This window comes from Lonchura striata, chromosome 3, assembly GCF_050655825.1.
Source record: "Lonchura striata isolate lonStrDom1 chromosome 3, ASM5065582v1, whole genome shotgun sequence".
NCBI classification, from domain to species: Eukaryota; Metazoa; Chordata; class Aves; order Passeriformes; family Estrildidae; genus Lonchura; species Lonchura striata.
The window spans coordinates 70,725,316-70,740,841 of record NC_140705.1 but is presented as its reverse complement, the minus strand read 5'-3'; the positions used below and the strand labels follow the sequence as shown (position 1 = coordinate 70,740,841).

General features: G+C 37.2%; 1 protein-coding gene across 1 annotated transcript in view; it reads right to left on the bottom strand.

Moving 5' to 3' along the window:
• Nucleotides 1-1,039: 1,039 nt before the first annotated feature.
• Nucleotides 1,040-15,526, bottom strand: part of EGLN1 (egl-9 family hypoxia inducible factor 1) — a 34,158-nt gene continuing 19,671 nt past the window's right edge. Inside the window, exons 2-5 of the mRNA XM_021527127.3 lie at nt 9,333-9,452; nt 7,035-7,171; nt 5,626-5,693; nt 1,040-3,836 (exon numbers count right to left, since the gene is read on the bottom strand). Of these exons, the coding sequence (XP_021382802.1) occupies nt 3,772-3,836; nt 5,626-5,693; nt 7,035-7,171; nt 9,333-9,452 (390 nt within the window). The 3' untranslated portion in view covers nt 1,040-3,771. The remainder of the gene's footprint in view (nt 3,837-5,625; nt 5,694-7,034; nt 7,172-9,332; nt 9,453-15,526) is intronic.

Here is a 15,526-nt window from a genome sequence, read left to right as displayed (position 1 = left end):
AAAGAGAAACACCTCATTTTCCTTAGTGCAGTGTTTGAATTTACTATGCAAAACAATCCCCCTGCATATTGTGCTCAACAATGTGGTAATTTAAAAAACAAAACAAAACTCAAACCAGGTCTACACAGGATGGTTGCAAGAAAGGCTTCTTCCTTGTTCAATGTAAAACTAGGATGGGGAAGATGTACTTTCATGAAAACTTGTAAGAAGTTATACAGCACTGAACATGGAAAAAGCTTCAAAGCACTTTACCGTCAGTTCGGTGCTGGTACACTTGTGTTTCAACCTAAAATATGCCAAGAACCATCACCTTTGAGCAGAAATGAGCACAACTGGCACTCAAGTGCTGTGAAAGGTGCACTAATGCTGGAAACTCATTTAAAGTTGCAGGAAGCTCTTTCTGAATTAGCTGAAGACAGACAAACAACATGCAGGGGGCTTCACAAAAGCTACAGTGATGTCAGAAGCACAGCCAGACACAGTTTCCTTGATAACCACACAGTCACTACAAAGCTTGCCAAAAGAGCAGGAATATTGTGTGCCATCTCTTACAGTTTTGTACCTGCAGACTCTACCATTCTTCCGGCCTCTCTCAAGGGCCCATAATTCATCGGAAGCCATCTAAAACTGGGGACATCCCATTAAACCTTACAAATCCTGTTTGAATGTGACTCATTCTGTACCTCACATACCTGTCAGAAGTGGTGAAAAAACTAGAGCTGACTCTGCATCATAACCACTCTTCAGAAAGCCTAAAAAGGGTCCTGTTCTTGAGGGAGGAAATAATCAGGAAAATGGTGACCACACCCAGGTAACTGTAGGTAATCTACAGAAAAAAAAATCCCAGATCCTTCTCCAGAGCAGAAACAGCTCTGGTTAAAAAAAAAAAAAAACCAACCAGAAAACACCAAACCAAAACACACCACCAAAAATGAAAACCAAAAAAACCCACAAAAAACACAGGAACAACAACAACAACGAAAAAGCCCCAAATACAAACAAATATCCCAATCAAACACCCACAACAAAGCAACCAAAATTCCACATATCCCCTTTATCAGGAGGCATTCATAACTTAGTTGCTACAGAGTAGTTTTAAAAGTTACAAAGATTACAAATAACCACATAGTTTTCAAGAACCTTTATACATCATCTTTTTTAATTAGATTAGCTTTACAAGCAACTTGAGGAGCTCTTTCATAATGAACACTGCTTTTGAAATTACACAACTTTATAGGCAACCTGTAAATGAATCCTGAATTTCTTTGCCTGCTATAGATAAAGGTCTCATATTTCACAGCCAGCTAACATCATGAATAAAAATAGCATTATGAAGCTTTATTTTTAACCAGGACTAGACACATACAGATCATAAGACAGTTTAAAAAATAGTTTTAAAACAAGGACCTGCTTGGTGATGCTCAAGACTGAATATTCAACCGACATGAAATGAACAGTTTCTAAAGGACATGGAAGAAATGGCTGACCTGATTTGTTGACCCTGTTGTAATGACTTACATGGAGTGAAAAATTAAGCACTTTTTAAACCTGTCTGGCAAGCACAAACCTACAATGTGATTAGAATTTGATACGCTGTTTAACTGCAGCGGTTTGAATTACAGAGGGACTGAAATGACTTTAAAGGCTTATGCTTACATTTCTAAAACAAAACCAAACCTCTGTTAAAGGAGAACTAATGAAGATGAAGTCGAAGAGGTGACTTTTTTGCTTGTTTCACTGGTAGCCTAAAAGCACTGCAGACCAGACAGTAATGAAGATTTGCACTCCTTGGCCAGGTTGGCAGAGGCACTTACAGTAAAGGTATCCTGTCTGTTTTACTGGGAAAAAAAGAGGAAAGAGGAAGAGAACTGTACAGGGCAAGAACTTACTAAAAAAAGGAAAAGTGAAGTCAAAACAAAACTGGGATTTCTGTTGGTTCTCCTAAATTATATACCAATACTGAATTTTTCTCCCCTTCTGTCAGTTTGTTACTAAACAATTAGATTTTTCATGTTTTACATGAACAATAGTAATGTTTTTAATAAAAAATTACTGAGCTTTCCATAGAAAGGGTCTTTAATTGAATACAAACTATACAGATGCTAAAATTGTCACAAGTTGTAATATATACAGAAATATTTCTGTACACTCACATTGTTTTGGTTAAGTAAGGAAATAAGGGACAGAGAGAAAACTGCAGTGGGTAAGGTGAACAACCCCCAAACTCCTGTAAATGTGAATGCTGTCTTTGATAAGTTTGCTTTGTTTTCTCAAGCTTTTAAAGCTCAGGGAAAAAAAGGAAAGAAGAAAAAAAAATCTGTGTCCAAAACATCCATTTCTTAAAAATAAGAAGATCACAGTTTCTGCACATCTCACTTTTATTCTGTGATATCCCATCTTCTGGATAAAATAAAAACAATGTAAAAGAAAGCAAATGTTTCCTTACTAAATATATACCTCAGTATTGATCAAAAGGCCTTTTTTGGGGAAATCTTTCAGCAACAGTGAAAATTTAAAGATGTATTATTGCACAAGGAGCCTACAGAGTGATGCACTTCAGCTTCAGTGTGCTGACTACCTCCTTGATACTATATAATAGATCAAGGTGTCAACTTACAGTCTGCATGGGACACCAACATTTGAAAAAGAAATTTTAAAAAGTGAATTTTAGATATTCTATTAACTTATATACAAAGGAAAGGGGGGTGGCAAGTATCTTTTAGAAAAGGGAGAAAGCTCAAAAGTTTCTGTCAAGTAAGTAAGGAGGTTCTGGGTACCTCTAATAGCCTAGGAAAGCCCTTGTATATTCTTGTAACTTGATGGCATTTACTAGGTCCCCAAAGCCAATGACAACAACCGATAGTGTCACGTTCACTTAGTGCCAGTCACTTAAAAAATAAAAAAAACCAACTAAACATCCCCCCCTCCAAAAATAAAAAGAAAGAAACCAAGAAAAAAGAAGAGACAGAAACTTCCCCTCCGTGGATTCAACATACAAAACCACAAACTGAATGTTACTAATAGCAAGATACTGATTTGCTTTTGTTAATAAGGTTCAAGAGAACATAGTCAAAAAAAAAAAATACAGCAGCAATCTTTAAAGTTAAGATTAGTGTGAGATATGATATAAAACAATCAGATTTTTAGCTGGTAATTAAAGTGCTCCTTTTCTGAATTAAGTTGTAAAAAAAAATTAAAGTGATTATCAGTTACTGGCAACCCTTACATTAAATTAGGTCTTTCATGGCAGAGGAGAACAGTATGAACAGTTTTACAAAAATAGATCCATGTTCTATTGGAGAATACTGTAATTTTTTTCCTTTTTATCAGTTTTTCTTTTTTTTTTTTTAAGACTCAATTTTGATAAACTGTACCTGGTCATACAAAAATTACCCAAAATTCAAACTTTTACCATATAAAAAAAGGGAGAGATGAAATGGATTCAGCTGGATGACAGGTCTGGCAAAATATAAGGATGGACAAATTCTATGTAGGGCACTTATTTATGTCCAGATGCATATGGTGTTTCTTACTGATTGCTTATCTTCTTCACATAAGCAGTCACAGGCCTGGAGTCACAATCACATAGTACAATGCTTCAGCAGTCAAAGAACCTTCTTTTTGATGCAACATTGAAACACTGTTTGCTTCCATATTAAGATGTTGGTTTGTTGTTGATTTTCCTTTATCTTGTTATTCACATTCAAAAGTTAATAGATAGCATCAAGATTTATCAGGGCGAACAGCAAGGGGAGTTGCTAAATCAAAGGCTTATAAAACATCTTTCCCAACTGAGTCAGAAGGTTTATTAAGTTCAACCCTCACACCTTTTTCACCTGCAGAAATATGAAAAGGAAAATGGTATTTTTCAGCATTTATTGAAGTACAGTCTAACAGTCTATATCACTTTCCAGAATAAAGTTTTACTTTATCAAAACACAATATCCCATAAGCAAGAAAAACTCATAATATTCTGCATGGCTTTATTTAGACTGACACTTATCCAAAAAAATGAATAGGTTTCTATTTTATGACATTTTTTTCTGTAATTTCATGTATTCTTGTCAGCAGAAAATAAATTGCATCTGGCACAATTCTTGCTGCAGATACAGAGCAAAGAATGCAATTATAATTGTAAATGAAAACTGAAACCACAACAACATGGTAATTTAAACCCATTACAGAGAAAGCCAATACTGAAGGAGGAAGAACTTATTCACAGAAAGGGTGATTAAACATTAGAAGAAGCTGCACAAGGAGGTGGTGGAGTCATCATCTCTGGCAGCACCATCTCAGTGCCATTTGTGTCTCATGTCTACTTGCTAGGGTGGTGTTCAGTCATAGGCTGGATTTGATGACCTCAGAGGTCCTATCCAACCTAACTGGTCCTGTGATTCTGTGAAATATAAACAACCCAGCCTTCCTTCCTTAAATGCCTGCAGTTCAGGGGGACCCTGGAAAGGGAGGCGGGCAGAAGGGGGAGCACTTTCCCTTCAGGCTTGAGCACCCCCCAACCATTTCTTCACAGTCCCTTTGAAAGGGCAGCAGCTGAAGCAGTGCAGAGGCAACAAAACAGCTCTGATCCAGCAAGGCTGACTCCAGGAGCTGCAGAGTTGCACACCTGTGACATGAAGGCCAGCTCAGAGACAGACAGGCTTCCCGTGGAGGCCCAGCAGGCTGACTGGGAGGTCAACTGTTCCTTGCCAGGCATGTGCCACCAAGCAGCGGGACAGCCTGCCCAGCTGGAGCTAAGGGGCTTCCTTTGAAAGCCAGGCAGGAGCTGCACTGCTCCTGCCACTCCCAAAATGCATGGTCACTGAGAGCACCAAGAGGGGCTGGACTGAACTGGATGCAGCTCTGGGCTGTTTAGGAGCTCCAGACAGCAATGAATGAAGTCTCAGCTGGAAATGACTGGCACACATATTCAACATCATTGGTTTCAGAGCTCTTGACAAAGCCGTGTTCATGTGTGTGTGCACTTGTTCTACACCTGATTTTGGTTTATTTTTAAACTGTTGTAACAAACAAAAAAGTGCAATTACAAGCATGACAGAAGTCCTAGGCCATTTCTCTTTATAATGCTAATTTGAACAGGAAAATTAGATCAACTTCCTCTTGGGGAAGAAGCCAGAGAAGGAAAACAGATGCTAGATGGGTGAAATTGGAAATGAAGGAAGTCCATTCTTTGATTACAGATTTTAATTTTAGGCTTCTGTTTTTCCAATATAAAAATTCTAGTCAAGTGAAGTTGTATTCACTTGTTGAATCCCTATATTCGATCAAAAGTATTTCAATAGCTCTCAGTTCTGCAGTGCCTTACAGTCTTTGGTGTATTTATCCTCCACATATATTAGGGAGACAAGAGTAGCGAGAAACTGTATTCCCCACATAAAAATACTGAGCAGCCTCAGGTCTCAGAGGAAGTATAAGCAGGACAGGCATTGACCTGGATTTCATTAATCACTGCCCAGGAGTTCAATCCCTGGGTCACCTCCCCTGTAAAACCTAACTTGAGTTATGCCACTTTCTCCATCTTTTTGTGTAGAGTGGTCCAAGGAGATAAGGCTAGACTTCCCTACTCTTCCACAAAAAAAAAAAAAAAAAACTATATTAGGAAGAGCTTACCTGTTAGATATTTCACTTTAGCTCGTGCTCTTTCATCTGCATCAAAATACCACACTGTTATTGCGTACCTAGGGAAACAGAAGAAAAAAGAACTCCTGAACTATGAAGCAAAATACCATTGAAACACTTGACATGAAACACAACCTAAATTAGATGATACTTCCACAGTCTGACAGAGGAAAGTTTTCATAAAGCAAGCAGTGGGTTTGGGTTCTTTTCCTACTAGTAGCTATTATCTGAAAAGTCACTGAAAGGGTGACACTGATGCTCTAAGTTTACATTCTTTTCCTCTGTGAGTTGCTATTTATGGCTCTTGTCCAGAATAAAGTCTCTGCCCACACCACCTTGCCCTGTGACCTCATCTTTTACTAGGTCAAGTTCATCACTGAGTCACACTGCAGCATCATCTTTTTTTGGATATTTGCCACAAGGGACAATTAATTACCCCTTCTTACATGGCTCCTATGGTTTTCCACCGCCCGTAGAGGATTTAAATACAAAATGCCAGCTATTGAGAAAAGACTTTAAGGAGCTTTAGTAAATGGCATTTCACCATGACTCTTCTGGGAGTAGAATGCCGTACAGCTTCTGGAAAAGCTGCAAGAGGATATGCTGAAGGTAGTTTCAAGTTACTTCTTGCAAATGTAGTTGTGTTATCTCACAGCTCCAGTCAATGTTCAATGCTTTGGCCATCCATCTAAACATGTTAAAATATGAGCAACAGGAAGTCTGGATCAAATTATTTTCTGATTATCACTATCTGTAAATGTCACTTATCATAGGGGGTGGGGGGGGGCAGTCAATGTGGGTACCTTTAGCATCAACCACTACCCTGCACTGAAGGACAAAAGAGAGATCAACTTCCCCCTGTGTGTTGGACTGGGAACAATTCCTCTAATACTCCATAAAAATATTTGTGTATTGGTGGTTGTTTCGGTTCCACAGCCCTCACCTAATTCCCAAATTAGAATATGGTAGCTTAGCCTGAAAATTACTATTTTCTGACAGCTCTTCCCCCAACAAGAGAGAACATTAAACTGAAGTACCCAGTTAATCTTCCAGTTACACACTGGGGTGGTAAGGACAAAGGCAAGTCAGAAGGGTGTAAAGCCACTACAGAGAAATAATGAAGATGACATCCTTTAGCTAAGCTGGGGCCTGCTTATGGTTCAATGTGCTCCCACCGAGTTCTGCCAAGCACACACTCAGAAACTTCCCACCTACACATCAGGAGGTTTTCTCCAAAATAAGAGATCAGGCAACACTACAAACTCAGCAACACAGTGGAAGCCTTATCATCCATTAGCAGAAACCACTCTCCTTTTTGTCAGGTCATAATTCACAGTGTGACTAATTTCTCATTTCTTGCTAAGATAGGCACCATGCAGTAGAGAGTCCATCACTCCTACCTTGTAGCAAATGCTGGCTGTACTTCATGAGGGTTGCGGCGATCAGACCAGAAGAATAGCAGTCTATCAAATTTGGGTTCAATATCAGCAAATTGGGCTTTACCTTCTGGAAATATCCGAAGGATGCCTCCACTTACCTACAAATGAAATATTTTCAAACAATGCTTGAGAGCCATGTCTCATTGTATTTAAAAATTCTGAATATCACATTTGAAAATATTTCAGACATTTGGAACTGAAACAAAACCCTTTATCAGGAGCTATAGAAATTATGAATCTTTTATGTCAATACATTTCATTTAACAAAATGTTTAACACATTTTTCACAGAGTGATTTCAGAATGCTAAGTGCATTCATGTTTAAGTAAAAGCTGTGGGCCAGATGGGGGAATTGATACATAACTACTAGCAAAACAAAAACGGACAAGACTGACTGATATTACACAGGTGGCTAAAAACACCCTGATATAGATGGGAGAAATATTTTATTTCACATCTAAGTTCCACCTTTCCCCATTAAAGAGATCATTTCATTTAACTGTGGCACAAGTTTATGTGTAATTAAAATAAGGAAAAACTAGGAAACTTCAAACTAAAGCTTCAATCTGTACTACTCATGGTCAATTTAGATCTCTTCGAGGTTTTGTAAACAGTTGAACCTACCTGTGTATGTCTAGAAATAAGCACAAGTAGGTAGGGTTAAATATATTTAAGTCACATTAACTTCTTCCTACTGATGGTGTTGATGTTGTTGAATCTAACTATAGATGGCTATCATAGACCTTTGTGCCATAACAGACATAACAATGCAAGTACTAACAAGGCAATTTGATATAAATGACAGGGGCACAGGAGCATCTGTGATCTAAGTCAGAAAAAAAAGTGACAATTTAGATCCATTTCTTCTTCTAAAGAACGTTTGAGATTCTTTTTTCAATAAACAATATATTTGGTAGTACAATAATTTGCAATTTAAAATAGTTTTTGAAGGAAATAAATGCCTTTGTTCATAAATTAAATATCCAGCTAATAAATTTTTCACAATTATTGTGAAAATGCAATTTGCTGGACTTCTACACTCTGGTATGTATTCTTTTTTCCCCCAAGAGAGAAACCATAAATCAACTAAAAATGCCCCAAAGCTGCACTTTAAAATGCTTAGTACAATCAGTACATTTACATGCAAAGATGCTATCATGGCAAAAAAAAAATTATTTTCTAATTGTAGGATTCCATTTGATGAGTCAAAGAGCACATCAGAAAGCCTGAAGTGCATTCATCTGACTCAGCTTTCTGATCTACCAATTTTATGCAAGTATGTTGTAAGGGAAAAAAGAAAAGTAACAAAACTCATCTGCAATTTGTGTTGTCTGTATCTGGTGCATGCAATGCACCGAATCTGAGTGCTCCTACATACTCTTCCACATGCTACTCTCTTAGCATGATGAAGCATCAGTAGTTTTGTTTCTTTTCCCCATACACTTTGAAAATAAACTTCTCCATCATTAATGGCAGAGAAATCAAAGAATTAGGAAAGCTGTGTTTGCATTACTCTTTCATGCTCCCAATGCTGCCATTTAGCTACATCTGTTCTTGAAACCTACCTAGTCCCATTGAATCGCTAGGAAAATCCTTATTAAAAATTCACTTTATCATAGCCACTAGTAGTAAATTCTTAGACTACTTGAACTGTGGTATAAATCAGTTCTACAACCTGTACCTACAGTGATACAAGACTGTACTGATGTAGCAATGACTGTAACACTTGGCTTATCTGAAAATGCTTCCAAGCTATATATTCTTTCTTTTTATAAGCATACTCAAAAAAGCAACCTAGTTCCACAAACAGCAAACTCAAGATTCAACAGGAATATAAGGAAAAATTAATTTAAGAATATATGAAGTTGCCTTTAATTTCTCTTTGTGTACAGGGAGGCATTTACTACTTTCCTTCAATTTTACTGTCAAGAAGGTCCTGCTAACATCATGCAAAACCTTGAAAATAAATGCTTCATCTCCATCTGCTCTCACTAAAAACAGAATTAGGAGGCAAAGGACAACCACAGTTAACACAAGGACACAAGGTAAAATCACAACTAAGGCACAGAAATAAGGGCATGAACAAAAACCTCAAGCAAAAGTGCAGTAACAAGTGTGTGTGTGTATGTATATGTATGTATATATATATATTATATATATTTATTATATATAAATAAATATATATACACATATATGTGTATATATATACAGGTATATATATGGGCATAAAAAACATTTTAGAATGAAATTATTGCATACCTTGGCATCCCAGTCCTTATTAAGATAGTATATACATGTAACACATCTTCCATCTCCATTTGGATTATCAACGTGGAGCACATATCCAGTTCCGTTGCCTGGATAACAAGCCACCATAGCCTGGAGTCAAAGAATCAAATACAAGAATTATTTTTATCTCTGTGTGTGGGAAAAGTCTACATTTAATCTACATTACTTCTTAAGTAATTAATACATAAGCAATAGAAAAATTAAACCAGAAATAATGTGCAAAGAAATTTTTTAGCTGTGTTTTCTTTCTAGATAAAAACTGGTTTAGAACACAAACAGACATTGACAACAAAGGCATGACAGACACTGAGAGGAACACTTAATTATGGCATGAAAGGTGGGGCTACCCTCATGTTGTGACTAATCATTCACTTCCCTCCCCTGAATGACATGGAAGAGAGGAAGAATGTATTGTGTGTAATTTAATAGCTTCTCCTTGTGATAAGAAATCTTCCAGACTCAAGTTCAGACAGCTATCTTTTCATCTTTTTTTTCACCCTGTGTTTCCAATGCAAAGAATTCCTTCTCAAAAAATGTTGTCAAACTTCTATTTTTAGGAGACTTTTAGACAAAACCAGTAGCCCATGTTACTCCATCACTCCAAGAGCATTCCTGGGCTTGTGCTTTGTCCTGTACATAGGAGGTCTTTGAACCTTTGTTGAAACAAACCTACATGTACAACAAAAACATCCTTTTTAGTCAAGAAGTGAGAAATGGAAACGAGACACTGAGCAGTAATCTGCAATAACCTTCTGACATCAAACGACTCCCAGTACAGAAGTGTATTAAACTTCCCATGCTGCACTTTGCTCAGCTGACTTGAAAGACCCCTGGAAGGCGATTTCTGAGTCTTCAGACACGCGGATGTGCGTGTGAAACAAACTGGCCATTGCTCCCAGATGGCCTTATTAGCTTGCTTAGCTATCAGAGCACACGGCTGGTTTACTGCACAGCACATCCCTGTATCTCTATGCCTTTGCTAGAAATAATAATTTCACTTTTTTGAAAGAGATCAGAACAAAGTTTTCCAAGTCAAGTTACCCACTGTCACCACAGTACTCAGATGTCTGCAGTGATAATATCCTACCTGCAAGAAATCACAGCATGAATTTTAAAAAAAAAGAAAAAACAAACAAACCAAAAACCAACCAAAAGGTGAGTTTCTACCAACAAACCAACATACTGCTAATCTCAATGACTGCCTGCTGTATGAAAAAAAAGAGAAAAAGAAAAAAATTATATAAACAAACATTCCTATCCAGATTCAGCCTGGTTAAGTCAGAACTCTAAGTCAGACCCTTGCACTGCAAACTCTTTCACCTCTAATGTAATACTCAAAAAATATTTTCCTAATAGTGATTTTTTTTGCTTTATACTGGTAATTTTAATTTCCTTCCCCACTTTTATATTGTACAAATAAAGCTTTCCAGAGTTTGTATTACTTGCAAGCATTAAGGAATACATTCAGTGCAGGTAGCTGGATAAACTGCTTTGTGCAAATCGAGAAACAATTTAAAGTACTTGCAGTTCAATCCATAAAATATTTGCATATCACATATAAGCAGAATGGATTTTGCAATAGCAGCAACCTTTTAAAAATCTTTATTTCCATATATACTCTACTAATGGAGACAGCAGTTTTTAGTAGCTATGTCTACAAAAAATCAGAACACATTATTTGCCAAGTTGTAAGCCAAATTTAGGATTCTTTAAAGAATCTTAAAAATAAAGCCCAACTTCATTCACATCATTTGGAAGTAACTACACTGCATGAAAGGTACTTTAAAATATAAAATCAAAATATACTTCTCATTTTCATTAGGCACTTCAGTTTCTCAGCCTCTTTACTGTAATCATGATGCTTTTATCATTACAGGCCTCGTGTTATGAAAATGTTACACATATCAAGAATGTGATCTAATTTGGCAAAGTTGTGACTTACCAGTTTTGCTTCAGGAAGATAAACCCACAGAAATCAAAACAGTGAGTTAAAGATACCAAATAATGTAATAGGGTTCTGTAATTTCCTTTCTTACAGAAAAAAAAGGGAAGAAAACAAAAGCTGGGCTGGAAGAGGAAGATATTTGGTTTCCACTGAAAGCCAAAACTCTTGACAAAAAAGTCCCATGTACCACATAAATTGTACCGAGCTCTCATGGAACATGAACAGTGCTGAAAGCAGATCCAAGTCCAACTCTAGCACAGCATTCCTAATAGGAGGAAAGTTTTAATTTAAGGGGCTTTGCTGAGACATATCATGCAAATTAAACCCTGACACTAACTGTTGCCCACCATCTGTGTGAAAACAGCTACTAAAACTCTCTCAGAATAAGGAGAACTTTGAGATCAAGCAGCTAGAGCAATGCCAATTCTCACTTTAATCATGAGGAATTAGACTCCAAGGCAACAAAACAGTATTTCACTCCACACTGCTTACAAAAGAGGACCAGCAACACTTTTTGGAATGTCTGGGGAAACACCATCTTCACATAAAGAGCAGCCATATTCATTTCATACAATCATTTGAGTCTAAAATACTTTCAGTGTTTAAAAAGACCTCTTGTTTTTCACTTCGGAGTCTGAAACTTCTCCTATCATCAACTCCAAGTGACGAGAAACAGTTTTGCAGTGATAACTTATCTAATATGTATTTGTTATAACACTGAGAATGACTCAGCCCCTAACAGCAAATTGGAAAGCAAAATAGCAACTCGGTTGCTGTAGCATAATATACATTGCCTCTGCTGTGTCCTCAGTTAACCCATGATAAGGAATGGTACAAAATGTAACAATTTATCAGACATGGGAAATATATTGCTTTGTGCAACACTATGAAGCGAGTTCATGCCAAACTGTCATGTAGCGCAAGATTACCCACATGGACAGGACAAAGAAGTGATCCACATAAATAACAAAGCCTTTGATGTTGTTTTAACATTTTACAGTATAAATAAGCAAGTAAAGACATGTATATCAAGAACTGAGAAAAACTGGTGTCTGTGGCAATTTTTTCCCCAAACACTGTTAGTGGCAGTCAGTACAGCCAGGCATTTGAGACCTGAAAGTCCAAGATTCCCTAACATTTTGAGCTATGAACAATAAAGTTGCTAGCTTTCCAAAACAAAGAGCCATCTGCCTCGTCAGCTGTCCCATGAATGTAATCAGTTAATTCAACTCAAGGTATTACTTGTAGTTTCTTAACAGAAAAGGAGCCTCTTCCTTTGTCCTTCTTGGGCATTATTATTTCTAAGCATTCAGTAAACTTACTTTCTGCAAAAAATGTATTTAAGTCATACACTGGATTTGTTCACTCACAGGATTCCTGTGCCAAAACTTTTAATATTAACTGTCTTTAACCCAAGAGCATTCTGTTTTAGGCTGAGCACTCGTGTCTAGCACATGAGCACTGTCCTAAGATAACCCCTGGAATTCATGAGTAATCAAGAAAGCATGAAAGTGCCCTCCCCACACTGATACCTGCTCAACTTGTGTCTATCCAGTCTGAAATACTCACACACTAAAGCTCATGTTGATCCCTATTTGCATACAGATGTTCTGTGTGCAAATGTTTTAAGTCCAGAAAATAAGGCCATCAGCAACAGTAAGTTAACAGAAGAACTAATTGAAACCACAGATTTTTTTCTAAGAATAGGCATCCTTAGTGTGTCAGGCATTACTCTAATTAACAATAAAATGCACAAAGGTAGCATCAGAGAGAATAAACTATAGTCCATACAGTTTTTTTACTATGTAAAGACACATCAGCTAAGACTCAGCCCTGGGAGGCACAGCACAACAGTGCAGCTGAAAACATGATTTCATTTGGGACTAATCTCAGCCTCCTTTCACACAGAAGCATGACAGCCTCTTCCATCTATAAAGAAGGAAGACTTTATAAAGTAAACTAACTGAAGCTTTTTCTTCTATCCTCCTCCATTCTTCTCATTGCTGGATGCCTGAAAGCTTAGGTAATGCTCCTTAAAAAAAAAAAAAAAAAAAAAAAAAAGGAAACATCAAAGCGAACTCTTAGGAAAGAGAGGAGAATACCAGTAACATGATAACAGAGAATTCTATAAGGGGGGAAGACCCCCCCAAACCCACAAACATATAATGGAGAGGTTGTGTGTTCTACCAATTTATTAAATAAATAATTAATATTTAAACTTTATTGTTAAACTCAGATTAAAACTGCATCAGTCAAGATGTCATTTTTGCTGTTGCTGAAGGAACTGCAAATCTCAGCGAGCAAAACAAGATGTCTAAATGCAAGACCGATGACTTCCTACCAAAATTTATCAGATGTGCTCACAAAAACTTCACTGGAAATCCTTGGCATTGGACATCTGACAGATTATTCAAAGAAAAAAAAGAAAAAAACTCACACACCACTGCATTGAATAATCAAAGAAAAACAAAATAAAATTTAAAAATGACCCAAGCCTGTTTGGTCTGTGATGTATTTCTATTTAAAAAATTTATTCATCCCTGACAAACAAGAGTCCTGAGGAAATACATTTCATTTTAAGCACACATCAGGCTATGATTTTTTACAAGATGGACAAAGTAATAGTCAAATCCAAGGAACAAAAGACTGGTTTAGTATCACCTTCATTGAGCAGTATCAAGATTACTGACTTACACATGCTAGCATGGTACAACTTGGCTTGGATTCATAAGTGCCCTGGTTTAGGGCAAATTTGGGAGAGAAATCCTTCACAAGCACAGAAAGAAATTTGCAACAGAAAGAAAATTTCAACAGGAAGAAACTCCTGTCAGCCTCACCCAAAGCAGAGCAATCTAAAAAATGGTAAAATAAATCTGAGACACAGCTAATCTAAGTATTTCTATACTAACTTCCACATTAGTAAAATTTCCTGCTGTTATCCTCCATGGTTTAGTAAGCAAGGCTAGAGACTCACGTTTTCACTCATGTCAACAATGTGAAACTAGAAAAGCTGGAGAGAAATACCAGGCCCTGAAAAGATTTCTTCTTAAAAATTCATGCCTTGTAGTCATCATCAACTGGAGAACATGCAAGGGAAAAGTAAACTGCTACTTAGCAGCTTAAAAATTAATCAAGGCATTACACATCCTCAAGAGAAGAGAGGAATCTCTAAGTTAGAAACTAAAATAAAGAAAAAACTGACATGTTGCAGCAGCTTTGAATCACCGATCTTCAAGCCCTTTCTCCTAATATTAAATTACCACTACAGGCATTCGATTTGTCCATTAGCAAAGGAGTTAGGAACCATTATTTTCTTTTGCATTTTTCTCTACAGATACAGTAAACACCCAGCTGCAGAGTGAAGGAAAGAAAACCCCAAATACCAAAACAGAAACCAACAATTCCCCACCACCCAAACTAATAAACCAAATAGCATACACCTGCTATTTTGTGCCATCTTTCTTTAAATAAGAGTAATCTGCTCTTTCAGGATAAAAAACAAGAAGCTGAAGGCAAGGATGACAAACACAGGTCACCCTCTCTTGTATCTTGCCAGGTTTTAACAGCAAAGTTGGAAAGCTTGGCAAAGTGAAGGCAAACTGAACTAAGAACAGAGATGAAAAATTAACTTAGGAAGGGAGAGAGGAAAAACTGAGAGTTGACATAGCTGCTTACACTATTAATAGAATCAGCACACAGCTATGTACATGGATTACATCTTCCATGACCTTCTAGGGAGTTCAGTAACCTGACCTACCTCCCTCCTTCCCAGGCTTTTCAATGCAATGGCCAACACAAGATTTCTACTTGCTTTGGACAGAACCACATTTCATAAGCATACAAAATCAAGCAACATAACATACCATACCATCAAAGGTTTGGCACAATATATTAATACCTTTATACCTTGCTTATTTCTAACTTGTCAATCAGATGCTGATTTCTCAGACCAAATTTCAGAAAAAGCCTTGCCAGCCAGCAGTTAATTCCTCTTCAAGTCATGGCCTTATTCCTGTCATTTGCCTGCTCACCCACATTCACTTCAAACATCCTAAGGAAGTGACACAAGCCAGAAGGCAGCAGTTTTCATGCTGGTTCAGTGGCCACATTCAGCTGAGCTCTATAGGGCCAGCAGAGCCACATGAAGTTTGGATCCAAACAGCTTGTAAAAACCAGCTCAGGTAGCAACATCTAGTTTGGTACTCTCCCTTTACCATTC